The 18,354-nt window shown below is 48.7% G+C and overlaps 1 protein-coding gene across 1 annotated transcript; it reads left to right on the top strand.

Annotated features, from left to right (window-relative positions):
* The first annotated feature begins 4,196 nt into the window (after positions 1-4,196).
* On the top strand, positions 4,197-5,531 carry LOC147093385 (uncharacterized). Its single transcript, XM_085973894.1, has one exon. It carries the CDS (start codon positions 4,348-4,350, stop codon positions 5,383-5,385), a length of 1,038 nt encoding a protein of 345 aa, XP_085830020.1. The 5' UTR covers positions 4,197-4,347; the 3' UTR covers positions 5,386-5,531.
* Positions 5,532-18,354: the final 12,823 nt, after the last annotated feature.

Raw genomic sequence — 18,354 nt, 5'->3', positions numbered from 1 at the left:
CACTCACATACCAGAAACTGACAGGTACAGCAGAAAACCCTACTCACATACCAGAAAGCGACAGGTACAGGACAAAACCCTACTCACATACTGGAAACTGACAGGTACACGACAAAACCCCACTCACATACCAGAAACTGACAGGTACAGGACAAAACCCCACTCACATTGCAGAAAGCGAGAGGTACAGGACAAAACCCCAGTCACAAACCAGAAACTGTCAGGTACAGGACAAAACCACACTCACTTACCAGAAACTGACAGGTACATGACAAAACCCCACTCACATACCAGAAAGCCACAGGTACAGGACAAAACACCATTCACATACCAGAAACTGACAGGTACAGGACAAAACCACACTCACTTACCAGAAACTGAAAGGTACAGGATAAAACCCCATTCACATACCAGAAACTGAGAGGTACAGGACAAAACCCCACTCACATATCAGAAACTGACAGGTACAGGACAAAACCCCACTCACATATCAAAAACTGACAGGTACAGGACAAAGCCCCACTCACATACCAGAAATTGACAGGTACAGGACAAAACCCCACTCACATACCAGAAATTGACAGGTACAGGACAAAACCCCACTCACATACCAGAAACTGACAGGTGCAGGACAAAACCCCACTCACATACCAGAAACTGACAGGTACAGGACAAAACCCCACTCACATACCAGAAAAAGACAGGTACAGTACAAAACCCTACTCACATACCAGAAACTGACAGGTACAGGACAAAACCCCACTCACATACCAGAAACTGACAGGTACAGGACAAAACCCCACTCACATACCAGAAACTGACAGGTACAGGACAAAACCCCACTCACATACCAGAAACTGACAGGTACAGGACAAAACCCCACTCAGATACCAGGAACTGAGAGGTACAGGACAAAACCCCACTCACATACCAGAAACTGACAGGCACAGGACAAAACCCAACTCAGTGAGCAGAAAATGACAGGCACAGGACAAAACCCCACTCACATACCAGAAACTGTCAGGTAGACGACAGGACCCCACTCACATTATTATTATGTAACGAGAAAGGATTAATTAGCAATCCTTTTGTATGAGGCCCCTTGGGTCGGAGTGATCATAATATGATTGAATTCTTCATTGAGATGGAGAATGAAGTAGTCGACTCAGAGACTAGGGTCCTAAATTTAAATAAATGAAACTACGATGGTCTGAGGCGCGAGATGGGTAGGATTGATTGGGGAATGTCACTCAAAGCGTTGACGGTGGATAGGCAATGGCAAACATTCAAAGACCGCATGGATGAACTACAGAATTTGTTCATCCCAGTTTGGCATAAAAATAAAACAAAGAAGGTGACTCAACCGTGGCTAATAAGGGAAATTAGGGATAGCATAAGATTCAAGGAGAGGACATATAAATTGGCCAGAAAAAGCAGTAAACCTGAGGATTGGGAGCAGTTTAGGATTCAACAAAGGAGGACAAAGGGATTAATTAAGAAAGGGGAAATAGAATATGAGAGTAAGCCTGCAGGGTACATAAAAGCTAATTGTAAAAGCTTTTATAGATATGTGAAGAAAAAGATTGGTGAAGTCAAGCGTAGGTCCCTTGCAGTCAGAATCAGGGGGATTTATAATGGGGAACAAAGAAATGGCAGACCAATTAAATACATATTTTGGTTCTGTCTTCACAAAGGAGGACACAAATAACCTCCCAGAGCTGTCGGGGAACATAGGGTCTGATGAAAGGGAGGAACTGAGTGAAATCAGTATTTGTAGGGAAATGGTGTTAGGGAAATTGATGGGATTGAAGGCCGATACATCCCCAGGGCCTGATAATCTACATCCGAGGGTACTTAAGGAAGTGGCCCTAGAAATAGTAGATGCATTGCTGATCATCTTCCAACATTCCATGGAATCTGGAACAGTACCCATGGATTGGAGGGTAGCTAATGTTACCCCACTATTCAAGAAAGGTGGTAGAGAGAAAATGGGGAATTACAGACTGGTAAGCCTGACATCGGTAGTGGGGAAAATGCTAGAGTCCACTATAAAAGATGTAATAGCAGAGCACTTGGAAAACAGTGACAGCATCGGACAAAGTCAACATGGATTTACAAAAGGTAAATCATGCTTGACTAATCTACTGGAATTTTTGAGGATGTAACTGGTAAAATAGATAAGGGAGAACCAGTGGATGTGGTGTATTTGGACTTTCAGAAGGCTTTTGATAAGGTACCGTATAAGAGATTAGCGTGCAAAATTAAGGCACATGGGATTGGGGGCAAGGTACTGACTTTAACAGAGAACTGGTTGGCAGACAGGAAGCAAAGAGTTGGAATAAACGGGTCTTTTTCCGAGTGGCAGGCAGTGACTAGTGGGGCACCGCAGGGATCGGTCCTAGGATCCCAGCTATTCACAATATATATTAATGATCTAGACGAGGGAACTAGATGTAACATCTCCAAGTTTGCAGACGACACAAAGCAGGGTGGGCGTGTGTGAGGAGGATGCCGAGAAACTCCAGTATGATTTGGACAGGTTGGGTGATTGGGCAGAAGCATGGCAGATGCAGTATAATGTGGATAAATGCAAGGTTATCCACTTTGGTGGCAAAAACAGGAAGGCAGATTATTATCTGAACGGCAATAGATTGGGAAAAGGGGAAGTGCAACGAGACCTGGGTGTCCTTGTGCACCAGTCACTGAAGGTAAGCATGCAGGTGCAGCAGGCGGTTAAGAAGGCAAATGGTATGTTGGCCTTCGTAGCAGGAGGGTTCGAGTACAGGAACAAAGATGTCTTGCTGCAGTTGTACAGGGCCTTCGTGAGACCGCATCTTGAGTATTGTGTGCAGTTTTGGTCTCCTTATCTGAGGAAGGATTTTCTTGCCGTGGAAGGAGTTCAACGAAGATTCACCAGGCTGATACCTGGGATGGCAGGAATGACGTATGAGGAGAGATTGGGACAATTGGGCTTGTACTCGCTGGAGTTTAGAAGAATGAGAGGGGATCTCATTGAAACTTATAAAATTCTGACAGGACTAGACAGACTAGATGCAAGAAGGATGTTCCCGAAGGTCGGGGAATCCAGAACCAGGGGTCACAGTCTAAGGATACGGGGTAAGCCATTCAGGACAGAAATGAGGAATTTCTTCACCCAGAGAGTGGTGAACCTGTGAAATTCTCTACCACAGAAGGCAGTAGAGGCCAATACATTAAATATATTCAAGAAGGAGTTGGATATATTTCTTAAAGCTAAAGGGATCTAGGGGTATGGGGAGAAAGCAGGGACCGGGTAATGAATTTGGATAATCAGCCATGATCGCATTGAATGGCGGAGCAGGCTTGAGGGGCCGAATAGCCTACTCCTGCTCCTATCTTCTATGTTTCTTTGTTTCAGTTTGAGCTGGAGTGGAGATGGAGGAGAAGCTGCTGGGTTTAACCCCCAGAACTTCTGAGCCCAGGAGGACCCAACAATTTCCAATGTGAGACTGTCAAGGGAGGTGGATTCTAGGGGAGATTAGGTTGTTACACAGACACTGTCCGTACAATGTAAAAGAGTATTGTTTTAGGAACAAGTATTTCTGTACAGGCTTTTAATCCAGTTTACATCTACAGATTTGTTTTAATTCATTCTTGGGATGTGGGCATAGCTCGCAAGAGCAGCAAATATTGCCAATCCCCAGTTTCCCATTGAGAAGGGGGTGGTGAGTCGCCTTCTTGAACTACTGCAGTCCGTGTGGTGAAGGTATTCCCACAATGTTGTTCGGTAAGGAGTTCCAGGATTATGACCCAGCAACGATGAATATATCTGAGTCAGGATGGTGTGTGACTTGGAGGGGAACTTGGAGGTGATGGTGCTCCCATACAACAGCTGCCCTTGTCCTTCTAGGTGGTGGAGGTCGCGGGTTTGGGATGTTCTGTCAAAGTTCTGGTCGAGTTGCAGATGTATAAAGTTCCTTAACTTTGCCGCCTCCCCCTCCCACACCCACTTTTCTCTCTCTCTCTCTCTCCTCCCATAGAGGCCAGCGTCTTGTGTAGGCCCAGACCAGGTGGCGGATTCCCTTCCCTGAAGGACATCAGTGCACCAGTTGGGTTTTTATGGCAATCCTGCAGCTTTCATGGTCACTTTTTTCTAGTGCCGGCCCCACAATTGACCAGATTCATTGAGCTCAATTTCACAACCTGCCTTTGTTTTCTTGTGGGTTCTCTCTCACGCTCCCTGTTTTATATTAATTTTACAGGGTATTAGAAGGGGAGGATTTACAGACAGGAAACTCAAACCAAACATCACGTCAAGATCTGACAGTCACTCGACTCATCGGATGTGAATATCATCGGCCTCTCAACATGGAAGCAAAAAGCACCGTTCACAGCGGGGAGAAACCGTACACGTGTTCTGTGTGTGGACGAGGCTTCAGCCAACCCTTTGGCCTATCGAGACACAAGCACATTCACACCGGGGAGAGACCGTTCACCTGCTCTGAGTGTGGGAAGGGATTCACTGATTCATCCAACCTACAGAGACACAAGCGCATTCACACTGGGGAGAGGCCATTCACCTGCTCTGAGTGTGGGAAGGGATTCACTCAGTCATCTGACCTTCAGACACACCAGCGTGTTCACACCGGGGAGAGGCCGTTCACCTGCTCTGAGTGTGGGAAGGGATTCACTCAGTCATCCAACCTGCTGACACACCAGCGAGTTCACACTGGGGAGAGACCGTTCACCTGCCCTGTGTGTGGGAAGGGATTCACTCAGTCATCTGACCTTCAGACACACCAGCGAGTTCACACTGGGGAGAGGCCGTTCACCTGCTCTGAGTGTGGGAAGGGATTCACTAATTCATCCAACCTGCTGATACACCAGCGACTTCACACTGGGGCGAGGCCGTTCACCTGCTCCGTGTGTGGGAAGGGATTCACTCGTTCATCCACCCTGCTGACACACCAGCACACTCACACTGGGGAGAGGCCGTTCACCTGCTCTGAGTGTGGGAAGGGATTCACTAATTCATCCCACCTGCTGACACACCAGCGAATTCACACTGATGAGAGACCTTTTAAATGCCTGGACTGTGGGAAGTGCTATAAAGGTTCCTGGGATCTGACGTACCATCAACGTGTTCACACTGATGAGAGACCGTTCAGGTGCTCTCACTGTGGGACTGGGTTCAGAGAGTCATCTGACCTCACTGTACACCAGCGCACTCACACTGGGGAGAGGCCGTTCACCTGCTACGTGTGTGGGAAGGGATTCACTAATTCATCCAACCTGCTGACACACCAGCGAGTTCACACTGGGGAGAGGCCGTTCACCTGCCCTGAGTGTGGGAGGGGATTCACTCAGTCATCCAACCTGCTGAAACACCAGCGAGTTCACAAGTGACTGCAGGGTTTGGATTCTGTTGTTAATCACATCCAGGTGAACCATGTTCATTCTGACAGTTGGGGTTTGTTTCTGCTGATGTTAATAACCCCTATAACTGGGCTGGAGTTTAATATTCTAGATAGATGTCAAATAAATCAGCTTTGTTTTAAACACATTGTTGTAGATTTTTGTCTTTACCACCTGAGTGTTCAGCATCACCTGGCTGGAGCTCAGAAAGGACAATCTGGGGGAGGATCGTACGGCGGGAACAGAACTCCAGCCTGGACACAGTCCTTCAGGGCCACACTGAGACGGGCAAACGGCACTTTGGTCTTTCTCGTCTCTCTTCACTGACAGCAAAGTCGCCGTGCGGGTTAATCTCGAGGCGTGTGAGAAACGTGTCCCAGCTGCTCTCTGCCATGGTGCAGAGCTCCTAGGCACGGAGCAGAAGGCTCCTTTAGGAATGTACCCCAGTGCTTTTTTTTTAATGGCCTTATTAACGTGTGTCGCTACTTTTAGTGATTTGTGTATCTGTATCCCTGGATCCCTCTGCTCCTCCAGCCCATTTAGACTCTTAGGGGGAAATTCGGTGGTGCCCCCTTTGGGTCGCTAAAGACACCGGGGCTAATTTTAGCTCCCTGAAAAATTAGCGCCCCTGCGCATTAAATTCAGTGGTAGCGCCCCAAGCAGGAGGCGGGGTGCTACTGGAAGCGCTCCCCTCCCTCTTGAGGCGCTACCAGTGAATTTCACGGCGCTTCGTGTAACAGCACCACGCCCGTCGGCACATAGCACCATGTCACAGCAGACATCCCTCCCTGATTAAAGGGGAGAGGCATAGCACTGCGCACACCGGGGCCCTGCATGGCGATGATGTCATTGCCGGCGGTGCAGTGCCACGGGGCGCTACCACCACCGCTAACCTCCCGCTGAATATCACAGGAGGCACAAAGCAACCCAATTTCACCCCCTTGTTGTCCAAGTAGTGAGTGGCCTCCTTATTCTTCCCACCAAAACACACCACCTCACACTGATCTATAGTGAAATTCATTAACACACCACCTCATACTGATCTATAGTGAAATTCATTAACACACCATCTCACACTGATCTATAGTGAAATTCATTAACACACCACCTCACACTGATCTATAGTCACATTCATTAACACACCACCTCACACTGATCTACAGTGAAATTCATTAACACACCCCTCACATTGATCTATAGTGAAATTCATTAACACACCACCTCACACTGATCTATAGTGAAATTCATTAACACACCACCTCACACTGATCTATAGTGAAATTCATTAACACACCACCTCACACTGATCTACAGTGAAATTCATTAACACACCACCTCTGATCTATAGTGAAATTCATTAACACACCACCTCACACTGATCTATAGTGAAATTCATTAACACACCACCTCACACTGATCTATAGTGAAATTCATTAACATACCACCTCACACTGATCTACAGTGAAACTCATTAACACTCCACCTCACACTGATCTATAGTGAAATTCATTAACACACCACCTCATACTGATCTACAGTGAAATTCATTATGACACCACCTCACACTGATCTATAGTGAAATTCATTTGCCAATTACACGCCCATTCTGAAATTTATTAATGTCTTCTTGCATTTTGTCTTCCTCAATATTAACTCTACCTCCCAATTTGGTGTAATTAACAAACTTTGAAATTGTTCTTCTGATTCCCGAGTCCAAATCGTTTATGAACAAAAGTGGTCCCAGCACCAATCCCTGTGGAACACCATTTCCCACCTTTTGCCAGTCTGATTTGCTATTCCCAATTCCTACTCTCTGTTTTGTAACCAGCTTGCTATCCATAAACTGTATGTAAGATCGACAAGATGATCAAGGTCACGCCGTGTGGAGTGAAGGGCCAGGCAGCAGAATGGATGGAAAGCTGGCTACAAAACAGAAATCAGAGGGTTGGAGTTAAGGGAAGTTTGTTGCGATCTTTCCATCCATTCTGCTGCCTGACCTTTGACTCCACACGGCCTGACTGTGGTTACCTTGTAGACCGTACACACTGCAGACACAGTGCACCAGTGGTGGAGGGGCTGGATATTGAGTCCTGGGGCAGGGGTGCCCCTGACAGGGTTACAGACCCTTCAGCCACTGGAAAAACTTGGAGAGCTGAGCTCGGCAGCATTAGTCCTGTTTTGTCTCCTTTGGAGACCAGGTGTACAAGCAGAGTTAGCGCAGTCTTCACAGCAACCGTAATAAAATTGTTACAGTTGTGAAGGAACTTTGTGTCAGTGCACTGGACCACAAACAAAGTATGTGTGTCGATTATTGCCTGACTGCGTTACTGTGACATTTTAAATGTGCTATATAAAGGTAAGTTGTTGTTGCTGGTCTGAGTTTGCGGTGTATAAATGCTGCCCTTCTCTCAGCCTGTAAAAGGAGTTTACAAAAGCCATCACTGAGAGTCCAGGATAGAAATTGACAAGATTCTCTCCTCCTGGTTCCTGGCCAAGGGGGCTGCGCATGCGCCCTGCTGCCCCCTGAGCCTCTCAAGATGGTGGCCGTTACCCCGGGCCTGTCACCAGGAGAATGCCCCGCAGCTGCCGCCCCGCGCGGGGCAAACACCCGGCCCGGAGGCTCTTGTTCGGGGCCTGAGGCCCACCCCGGGTGTTTGTGAAGCGGAAAATGTTGAGTGTTTTAATAATGGGGCCTGAGGCCCACCCCGAGTGTGTGTGAAGTGGATAATGTTGAGTGTTTTAGTAATGGGGCCTGGGGCCGCACTCGGGGTGTGAGCAGCCCGTGTCCCCCCGGGGTTCATTTAAAAAAAAAAACATATTTATTTAAATATGGTGGTACTTGTTACAACTCATCAATTACATAATAAATCCATTACATTCATTAGCCGCAATAAAACAAAGCCTTAAGAACAGCTTTAGGGTTAACAGTATAAATGCAGTGGTAAATTTTACAGCTAAACCAATAATATTAACAGTACAGGTACCCATAGTGAAAAACAATTTTACGCCAGTCCTATTGGCAATCTGGTAACTCTTCGTTTTCGCTTGGTATTACCTGTTGTCCTTTTTTTTACATTCAAGTACAACAGTACTTATATAACTCATGAATTACATAGTAAATCCGTTACATTCATTGACCACAATAAAAAGGATAAAGCCTCAAAAAACAGCTTTATGGTCAACAATGTAAATACAATAATAAATTTTTACAGGTAAATCAATAATGTTTACAGTACAAACTGCCACTATTTAATAAACCAAGAAAAGAAAGTCCTACTGGCATCGCTCAATCATTCGGTCATTCATTCCTCCGTTCGTTCGTTCGCTCAAGCGTAAATTCCATTGTGCAGGTCTGCGTGTCATTTGTCTACCTGCGCGCATGCGTGCATTCGTTCATCTGTCCAGACAGGCCTCACGCTCACCCAATAGGGTGCCCACTTTCATCCTAGGGAGCGAGGACCCCTCATTCGATCGAACGTAAGTTCCATTGTGTATGCGTGCATAAGTATCATTTGTCTACCTGCGTGCATGCGTGCGTTCGTTCATCCGTCCGGCAGGCCTCACGCTCACCAAGCGGGCCTTCATCCTGGGGAGCGAGGACCCCTCATTCGGTCGCACGTAAGTTCCATTGTGTGTGCGTGCGTATTATTTGTGTCCGCATGCATGCGTTCACTTGAGCCTTCGTTCGTTCGATTAAGGAAGGCTTTAACACTAAATAACACCACGATATACAAAGTCCCATAACCATATCAGAAATCAATTAAAACTTCAAGTAAACTACTTTTAACCAGAACCCGAAACTTCTTCAACAAAACAAGTAATACCAGTCCTATTGGCACTCTAATAACTCCTCATTTTCACTTGATGTTATCCAACCATATAATGTCATGATCCTTGTCCACAGTCTTCAACTTTTCCACAGAAAAGAAGCCGACCACTTTCTCAAATACGTAAAAGAGGAAAACGAGTACTCAAATTTCCTTCTTCTTGCTGTTATCACTCACAGGACCCAGCCATCAAGACATTCATTATTCCTTGCCGATATTACTTTGTTTTGCCTTTTATCTTCCTTTTATTTTCCTTTTTCACTTTTATTCCATTCTCTTTTCCCATCTTATGGCTGCTCAAGCTCAATACTATAGATCGGAACAGTCTGTCTTTCCTCCACCAAAATGGCAGCGCACAAGCCGGCACCCGTTACCAAGAAAAAGCATCACAGCTGCCACCAAACGGAGCACAGGCGGGGCCGCTAGAACTCATTCGGGCCGGAGACCATTCTTCAACTTTAGAAACCGTGCAGCATGCTCACCCACAGCATCTCCCGACTCCGCTTCTGTCGACCAGTCGCTCCGCCCTGGGCCCTCCGCCTGGGGTCCTCCGGGCTGGGCCTCCCGCCTGGGGTCCTCCGGGCTGGGCCTCCCGCCTGGGGTCCTCCGGGCTGGGCCTCCCGCCTGGTGTCCTCCGGGCAGGGCCTCCCACCTGGGGTCCTCCGGGCTGGGCCTCCCGCCTGGGGTCCTCCGGGCTGGGCCTCCCGCCTGGGGTCCTCCGTGCTGGGCCCCCCGCCTAGGACACTCTCCTCTGGGCCCTCCGCCTGGAGTCCTCTGTGCTGGGCCCTCCACCCTGGGCCCCCCGCCTAGGGTCCTCCGCCCTGGGCCCCCCACCTAGAGTCCTCCGTGCTGGGCCTCCCACCTGGGGTCCTCCGTGCTGGGCCTCCCACCTAGGACACTCTCCTCTGGGTCCTCCAACCTGGGCCCCCTGCCTGGGGTCCTCTGTGCTGGGCCTCCCGCCTGGGATACCCTCCTCTGGGTCCTCCGCCCTGGGCCTCCCGCCTGGGGTCCTCCATGCTGGGCCTCCCGTCTGGGACACTCTCCTCTGGGTCCTCCACCCTGGGCCTTCTGCACTGGGCCCTCCACACTGGCATTCCCCGTGAGCAGCCGAGGTGTGGAGCAGCCCGTTCACACAGCTCCGAGCAGAGCTGAGCTGCTGAGAATCTCGCAGCCTCCCCCGGGGTTCATTAACCCGCTCCCTGACCTCTCTCACCTGATGTGTCAGCGGCAGCTGCCAAGGTCCGCGCATGCTCAGCTCACACTGCCCGGGTGATTGACGGGAGCTTCCGACCAATAGGGAGCGAGCGGGGCAGGGCTGGAGGAGGGAGCCGGCGGCAGGTCCTCCAACCAATCGGGGAGCCCGAGGGGCGGGGCTTGAGGCACCCAGTGGGCGGGGCTCAGCCCAGAGCTCCCTCATTGGCTGAAACTCTGCATCATTTTCAAACCTGATTTCTCTCAAACTCCACGAGAAAACTGGTCCTTTCTGTTGTGGCTTTAAACAGATGAAACCCTGTGGGGTGGAGCAAACATCGCGGCATTTGGTAGTGAAATGGATTCATTCAGGACAGGCAGCAGGGATTATTTCAGGAAATAACACAGTGTAGTGAGGGAGGAAATGCAGTGGATGTTGTGGAGATGGATTGTCTGAAGATGTTTGATAAGGTGCCGGACAGGAGGCTTGTTGATCAAATTAAGGCTCACGGTATTAAAGGGAGTGAGGCAGCGTGGATAGGAAGTTGACTCCCTTCTTCATCTACCAGCCTCACCGTACAACCTCGCCATTTCTCTGTCTTTCATTATGTCACATGGTCTTGTTGAACTTTGCACCAGTTTTCACCTCCCATCATCAAGAAGTTCGAAACATTTATCTCTTATCTGATGTCCGTGGTCCCGAGACCAACAGGCTGGTGTTGAGGGTCGCAAGGCTCAGAATGTATTATTCTGGTTAGTTACAGACAACTGAAGCTCTACATGTAAACAACGTGTAGCCTGGCTGCTCACAGCCTCCGGACAGAAATTGTACCGTTAACCGTCTGCAGAGTTCCAGGTTCAGGGTTTCAACGATGGAGGTTAATGTAAAACTAGGAGCCTAATACAAAGAGATACTTTTACTATCTCTCAATTCTGATCGCTAGAACACGAAAGCTCATCCATCATCTTTCTCCTACAATCATGGAATTTGATAGGACAGCAGGAGGCCATTCAGCCCATCTCGCCTGTACTGGATCTCTGAAAGATGAAGAGCACAGACCCGAAACATCAGAGCCTGTCTGTTCTCCTCACAGACACTGACTGACCTGCTGGGTATTTCCAGCATTTCTGGTTTGATCCCTGAAAGAGCGATCCCCTTAATCCCATTCCCAGCCCTTTGAGATGTTTCTCTTCCCTCTCCCCTCACTGTTTCTGGTCAGACATTCCACGTCCGAATCCTCTGCTGAAACAAATCCTCCAAACCCCCTTCATTCTTCCGGTGATGATCTGAAATTAATTCCCTCTAGTTACTGACTCACTGACCAGTGAAATACTTTTTCCTGATCTTCCTGATCAGATTTTAAACACCTCCCTCAGATCTCTTCTCGCCCTTCTTTGTTCTAATGAAAAGAGCCCAGTTTCTCTAATCTCTCCTGATAACTAAAGGCTCTCTTCCCTGGTATCCTCTCAGTGAATCTCTCTGTACCCTCTCCACGGCCTTGACATCCTTCTTCGAGTAAGATGCCCCAGAACCTGACACAAAATTCTAACTGCAGCCTCACCAATGATTTTGTACAGGTTTACATGAGCTCTGCCCCTTTGTCCTTTACACCCCTATTTATTAAAGCCCACTATACAATTTCTAAAACAGCTTCATCAACTTGTCCGCTCACTGTTAAAGATTTCTGTACCTGAACTCCTGAATCACTCTGCTCCTCTACTCCTGTTAAAGTTTTACATAAGAACATAAGAATTAGGAGCAGGAGTGGGTCACACGGCCCCTCGAGCCTGCTCCGCCATTCAATAAGATCATGACTGATCATCGACCTCAACTCCACTTTCCCACCCGATCCCCATATCCCTTGATTCCCCTAGAGTCCAAAGGCTGGATTTTGTCTTTGGGGCGGGCTGGGGTCGTGTCATCCACTCGATTCCAAATCGATGTGGGAGATTGATGCGATTTTCACATAATTGGGCAATTGAGTTCCAGCGTGTGGGAACCCATGGTCCAATTAGTTTTTTCAGTCTGAAACTCACCTCCGATGATGTCATCATTGCTGCTGCATTTAAGGTCTGCAAGAAGCCTTGCTTCTTCTGCAGACTGCCAACCTTTTGGCCTTTGTAGTGAGAGGGACCTGGAGGCAGAATGAGCAGCGGGAGACCTAAGTCTGCTCCCAGATTTGATGACGTTGCCCTGCAAGCTTTGGTGGAGGGAGCAAGAGCTAGTAAGGAGGTGTTCTTCCCTTCTTCAGGGAGGAAGAAGCCTCCCCAGCAGACGAAGGCTGTGCAGATCCAGGTGGCCTAGGAGGTCAACTCGTTGTCCCTCATCCGCAGAACCTGGCTTCAGTGCAGGAAGAGGTTTCATGACCTCTGCGCACTGGAAAAGTGAGTATGCCTTTGCCATCACCCTCAATCTGATCCCCATTGCCTCTCCTTACCAGCACTCAGCTTTAGCATCCTCTTCCTCCACATCCCACTTGACACTGACGTCCCTGAACCCTTACCCATTCCCTCTCTCTCTATGGTCACATTCACCTAACTATTCGACTATGCAGCCCTCACACTCCCTATCGCTGTGATGCTATGAAAACAACTTATAACACACAGGGAGGGCCCTTGGTCTTGCCATCTCACTCCACCTTTGTCTCCTTCTAACCACCAATGATATGGATTCTCTACACTCACTCCTTCATTCTCACTCAAACTCCACTTGTCTCCCTCATTGCAGGAAAAGAGCACTCACAATAAGAGGGAAAGAGTGAGGACAGGAGGAAGGCCACCCTCAGTAGCCCAGCTCACCCCCTCGGAGGAGCCGGCCCTGGAGATTGTGGGAGTGGAGGAAGATGCGCAAGTGGGGGACGGACAGACGGGTGCATCAGAGCAAGCTGGTGACAGAATAGTTTAATCATCTCTCTCATTGACATTGCATGAGTGACTGATAATGATTCTGATGCTCTAACAGATTGACTTATGATCATCTGCAATATTCAATGTGCATGTAACCTTGGCCTCACATCTCTAACTCTTTCCTTTACTCCCCCACAGGACCATCGAAAGCCCCCGTCCCCACTATCCAGGAGGAACATCCTGAGCCTCCAGACTCCTCAGAGGAAGCTGCAACCTCTGAGGGTGCAGCGTCAGCAGAATTCAGCGCACCCAGCACCAGCGCAAACACTCACACCTCAGTGGTACCTTCGCGAGATAGTGCAGTGTTGTCACCTGGTGTATCACAGCTCACAAGTGAGCATCAGCAGATGGTGGAGACAGGGACAGCTGTGGAGAGTCCTAGTCGGAGGGCGCAGGACTCTGCCAGCTCGGCTCAGCAGCATGTCGACCCTCTGCCTCCTGGTCCATCCAGAAGAGCGGTGCTGGAACTCCAGGAACAGGTGCAGGAGTCCCTGGCAGGTTTTGTCTCCAGTGTCGCTGCGAGTGTGGAGTGAATGGAGGAGTCCTTCGCTAACATGGGCAGAGCCTTTGTGGAGGCATTGGCGCATGAATGCATCACCACAAAAAGGATGGCAACCTCCGCGGAAAGGATGGCTACCTCCATGGTAAGGCTGGCTACGGTAGAGGAGAGGGTGGCAATGGTAGAGGAGAGGATGGCTACGTCCATGGAGGAGCTTAGTCGCCAGGGTATGGAAAACATGGTATTTGTTCAGAATAGACTGATATCTCTTGAGGAGCGATGGTCAGCTCTAAGGTGCTGTTAAGCTACTTGCTAGCTCTGAGAGGGATGTTGGTGGCATACAACAAGGAAGTGGGGGCTCCACTCCAAGCGCTCACATGACCATGCCACTGCAGAGACCTCAGTCAGAGCCCCACCAGAGTCCCCACCCAACTGAAATCGGCGTCTCAACCCCTGCACAGTCGCAGGAGCAGCAGACTGTTGCCGAGCCCTCACAGGTTCGCAACCCCACAGGACGCCCGTCAAAGGTGTTGAGACAGGAGCAGCAAAAAACTGAGCAAGGGGCCTCCACATCCATTGAAGCCACAGGGGAAGCACCACGTAGGAGCATGCGTAAAAGGAAGATAATGCACAAGTAGTCACAAGGGTAGTCACTTGGGTGAAATATTGGCCCAGAAATTCGGGTCCCAGCGTGTGAGTACGCACGGGGTACTCACGCGTGGACATGATGGAAGTGCCGGTTTCTTGCATGCACAGCGCATGCGCGGGAAACCGGCACTTCCGATCCTCTGAACAAAGGGGTTCAGAGGTGGAACGCGCGCGCAGGGGAGGCTGCGCGTGCGCTTTGAACTTCGGGTTTTTTTACAGGTTTTTTCACGAGGGTATGCCTGTAGGATTTACACATTTAAAAAGCAGGCGTAAGGCCTGCTTTTTACAAGGTAAGTGGTCAATTAATTAAAATTAAAACATTTTTTCCACAGGTTTATTATTTTTAAATAGTTTAAAGTAAGGTAAGTTTATTTTTAGCCCCGTTTTTTTATAAAATTATTTTTTTCAAAAATTTAAATTATTGTTTAAAATAGTTATTTAATGTAATTTGTAGTTTATTTAAAAAGTGTGATTTAAAAAAAAAATTATTTGAAGGTTAAGTACTGTTTTGGGCCCTCAGCATTCATACATTTTGACAGGTCTTTCTGTCAATCTTATGGATGGGCTTCTCCCTCCTCCGATTGGCTGCCCATGGCTCACGTGATCCCAGGGGACGCATCGCACTAACTACGCCCCTGGAACATGCAAGCACAGTGCGCCGGCCTCTGGGCCAGGCCTCGGAGAGGAAATCCATGCAGGCCCAGAGCTCAACTGCCAGCGCGCTAGGTAAGTGTAGGTCGGGGGCTTGCACCCGCGGGAAGCCCCCGACCCGAATTTCTGGGCCGTTATGTTTAATGTTAAAAAGCCATCAGTTGGTTATTGTCATTAAAAATTCTGATGTCAACTGTTGCAGTTGTGGCGTGTGTAATATCGCTAATGGGACTTCCACATTGAGGGCTTAGGATGACTTGCAATTGTCAGTATGGTGGTCAGAGTGGTAGGAACTGCAGGTTCTTGGCCATTGTCGATGCTCTGGTAAGAAGCTGTGAGGCAAAAGTGCTTGATTGGCTAGGTTAAGCAAATCTGGCCAAGATGAGTGCGTGCCTTGCATCCCGGCCAGCAATGTGCTCGCATGCTGCTGCCACTGGTTGATGCGCCTCTGCAAGCTGGTCGTTGTCACTCTCCTCCTCCTCCTCCTCCTCATCTGAGGAGGCTATGTGATGAGCCACTTGTTCCTCAGGCATCTGCAAGCCACGATGCTGTGCCATGTTGTGAAGTGCACAGCAAACCACGACGAATCTGGAAACATAGAAACATAGAAGATAGGAGCAGGAGTAGGCCATTCGGACCCTCGAGCCTGCTCTGCCATTCAATGCGATCATGGCTGATCATCCAAATTCAGTACCCGGTCCCTGCTTTCTCCCCATATCCCTTGATCCCTTTTGTTGTGTATGTAATATGTGTGCTACTTTGAACCTATGGACAGGACTGCACTACTTGTTGGGCGTAGTGATACGCAGTACCACTCCTGGCCATAGGGGTATAAATAGTACTGTGGGTACTGATCTCCCCTCAGTTCCCGCCTGTGGGCATGAAGTAAAGACCTACGTATAGTCCCTACCTCCAACCAGTAAAGACCTGTTTTATTGTTACTGATTAAGTCTGAGTATTAATTACTTGAACAACTCACAGATTTAACACTGGCGACGAGTCTGATTCGGACCCTGCGGCAGTCACTCCACGGCAGCTTCATCCACAGCCAGGACGTTGCAGAGAGGTTTCCACCCTCTCCACCCCACTGGAAGACATCCTGACCTCGGAGCCTCCATCGGCGACCGTCAGCTTCTTCTCCAGCTTGGTGGTGGGTAAGCCGTTGTCTGAGCCGGGCAGCGACGCGACAGGCAGTCGACCGCGTTGGCCGCACGAACGGGGCTGGGGGAGCTGGAGGAATAGGGCGCGAGAGCCGCTTCGAGCGGGAGGCGTTTCAACGGAGCGATCGCATCTCCTGATAAGAGCCGAGAGCCGCTTCGCGATCCAGCGATCGCATCCGCTGATAAGGGCCGCACTCGGGCGATCGCGGCGAAGATAAGGGCCGCACTCGGGGGCTGAAGGGAGACGGCGTTGGGGGACGGGTGAAGACCGCCAAGCGCGGGAAAACCGCCATTTTGTGGGCGGAGGACGACGGCAAGAGCGGGAAGCTGCCATCTTGGATAGCAGTAAAAAAAAAAAAAATCTGAGAAATTGCAAATCTACAATGCCTAAACACGGGAATATTAGCACCTTTGATCGTGACCTCGAAGATTGGGCCATATATGTTGAAAGAGTAAAAAATTATTGTAAGGCCAATAAAATTCGTGACCAAGATAAAGCTCTAACATTATTAAATTTAATGGGTGCGAAGACATACGGGCAATTGAAACACCTGTTATCACCAGATGAACCGGCGGATAAGACGTTCGATGAGATTGTTACTGTCCTGAAAGATCATCTAAACCCCACGCCGCTGATGCTAGCGGAACGATTTAAATTTTACGACAGAAGGCAGCTACAGCATGAAAGCAATGCTGATTATTTGCTGGAATTGCGTAAATTAGCGAAATATTGCCAGTTTGGAACGGGACTGACAGAGGCACTTCGAGACAAATTTGTGTGTGGTTTATTTAAACAGGATACACAAAAGCGACTGCTCGAGGAGAATGAGCTGACGCTTGAGAAGGCGGTCACTATGGCAGCAGCACACGAAGCCGCAGCGAGAGGCACGGCAGTAATGCAGCTACGGTCACCGGAGCTCAGTGCACACAAATTGGGTGTGAGTTCTGGCAAATGTTATCGTTGTGGAAAGACAACGCATGATCAGAACCAGTGTTGGTTTAAAAACCAAGAATGTAGAACTTGTGGTAGGCTTGGACATATAGCTAGAGTATGCAGGTCAGCGAAGAAGACCAGCAACAAGAAGTCACCGCAAGGAAAATACGCAAAGGTACACAAGGTGACCGAACAGGAGTCCGATTCAGACGCTAGCAGTAATGAACTGGCTAGCTTAAGAGTACTCAACGCTGGTAAGGGTGCAGACCTCCAGACAATTTGGGTCACTCTTCAGATAGAAGGAGTCCAAGTAAAACTGGAATTGGACACTGGATCGGCATTGACGGTCATAAATAAGAAAGATTATGGAAAGTTATTCCAACATATTCCCCTACAGGATACGGGGATTATATTGGAAACATACACGGGGCAAAGAGTGTACCCCATCGGGAAAATAGAGGTTGCAGTGGTCCACAAGGGCGAAGACAGTCAAATAATGGACTTATATGTGATATCTGAAGGAGGTCCTCCACTACTAGGACGGGAGTGGATTAGGAAAATGAATATGGACTGGCATTTCCTACAAACAATAACGAGTGAGAACTCGGTGAAGATAGTCGGCCCAGACTCTGGAACGGATGATGGTAAGCCCAACTCAGGTGCAAAAGACAAAGTTTCAGCACAGAATTCCACTGAGCAACAACAACATAGTTTAACTGTGGATTCTGAGTCTGGCAAGTCTACTGATGTGCCCATTTCTGAGGGACACCGGGCTCGAACTCAACTCCATTTCAAACTACAACAGCAATTAGAACAAATGCTTCGCCGTTGTGAGCAAGAGTTGAATGCAACGAAAGAGTTCTTTGATATAGAGTTGGAGAATCTGGAAAGACAACAGAAGCAGCTGATGGAGAAAATGGAACAGGAGCACACAAAACGTCTGATGTCAGAGGAGTTAACGGTCAGCCAACTCCTGCATATGCTGAAGGACAGGACTCTGAAATGGGAAAAACTTGAACACGAACTTCAATATTCAAACGAAAGGGGTTCGGAGCTCTCAAAGGTTATTGGAAGAGCTGAGGTGGCAACACAGACTGAGATGACTGCAACAGAGCAGCCCTTGGATGCCAAAAGTACGCTGAC

The sequence above is a fragment of the Somniosus microcephalus genome, unplaced genomic scaffold, assembly GCF_052327205.1.
Source record: "Somniosus microcephalus isolate GS21.2 unplaced genomic scaffold, FLI_Smic_1.0 unresolved_chr1, whole genome shotgun sequence".
NCBI lineage: Eukaryota > Metazoa > Chordata > Chondrichthyes > Squaliformes > Somniosidae > Somniosus > Somniosus microcephalus.
The sequence above is the reverse complement of the archived record's forward strand: the minus strand, read 5'-3'. Positions and strand labels throughout refer to the sequence as shown.

What these genes read in the sequence shown, in the direction of transcription:
- LOC147093385 (XM_085973894.1), top strand. Translation starts at nt 4,348, where the DNA reads ATGGAAGCAAAAAGCACCGTTCACAGCGGGGAGAAACCGTACACGTGT.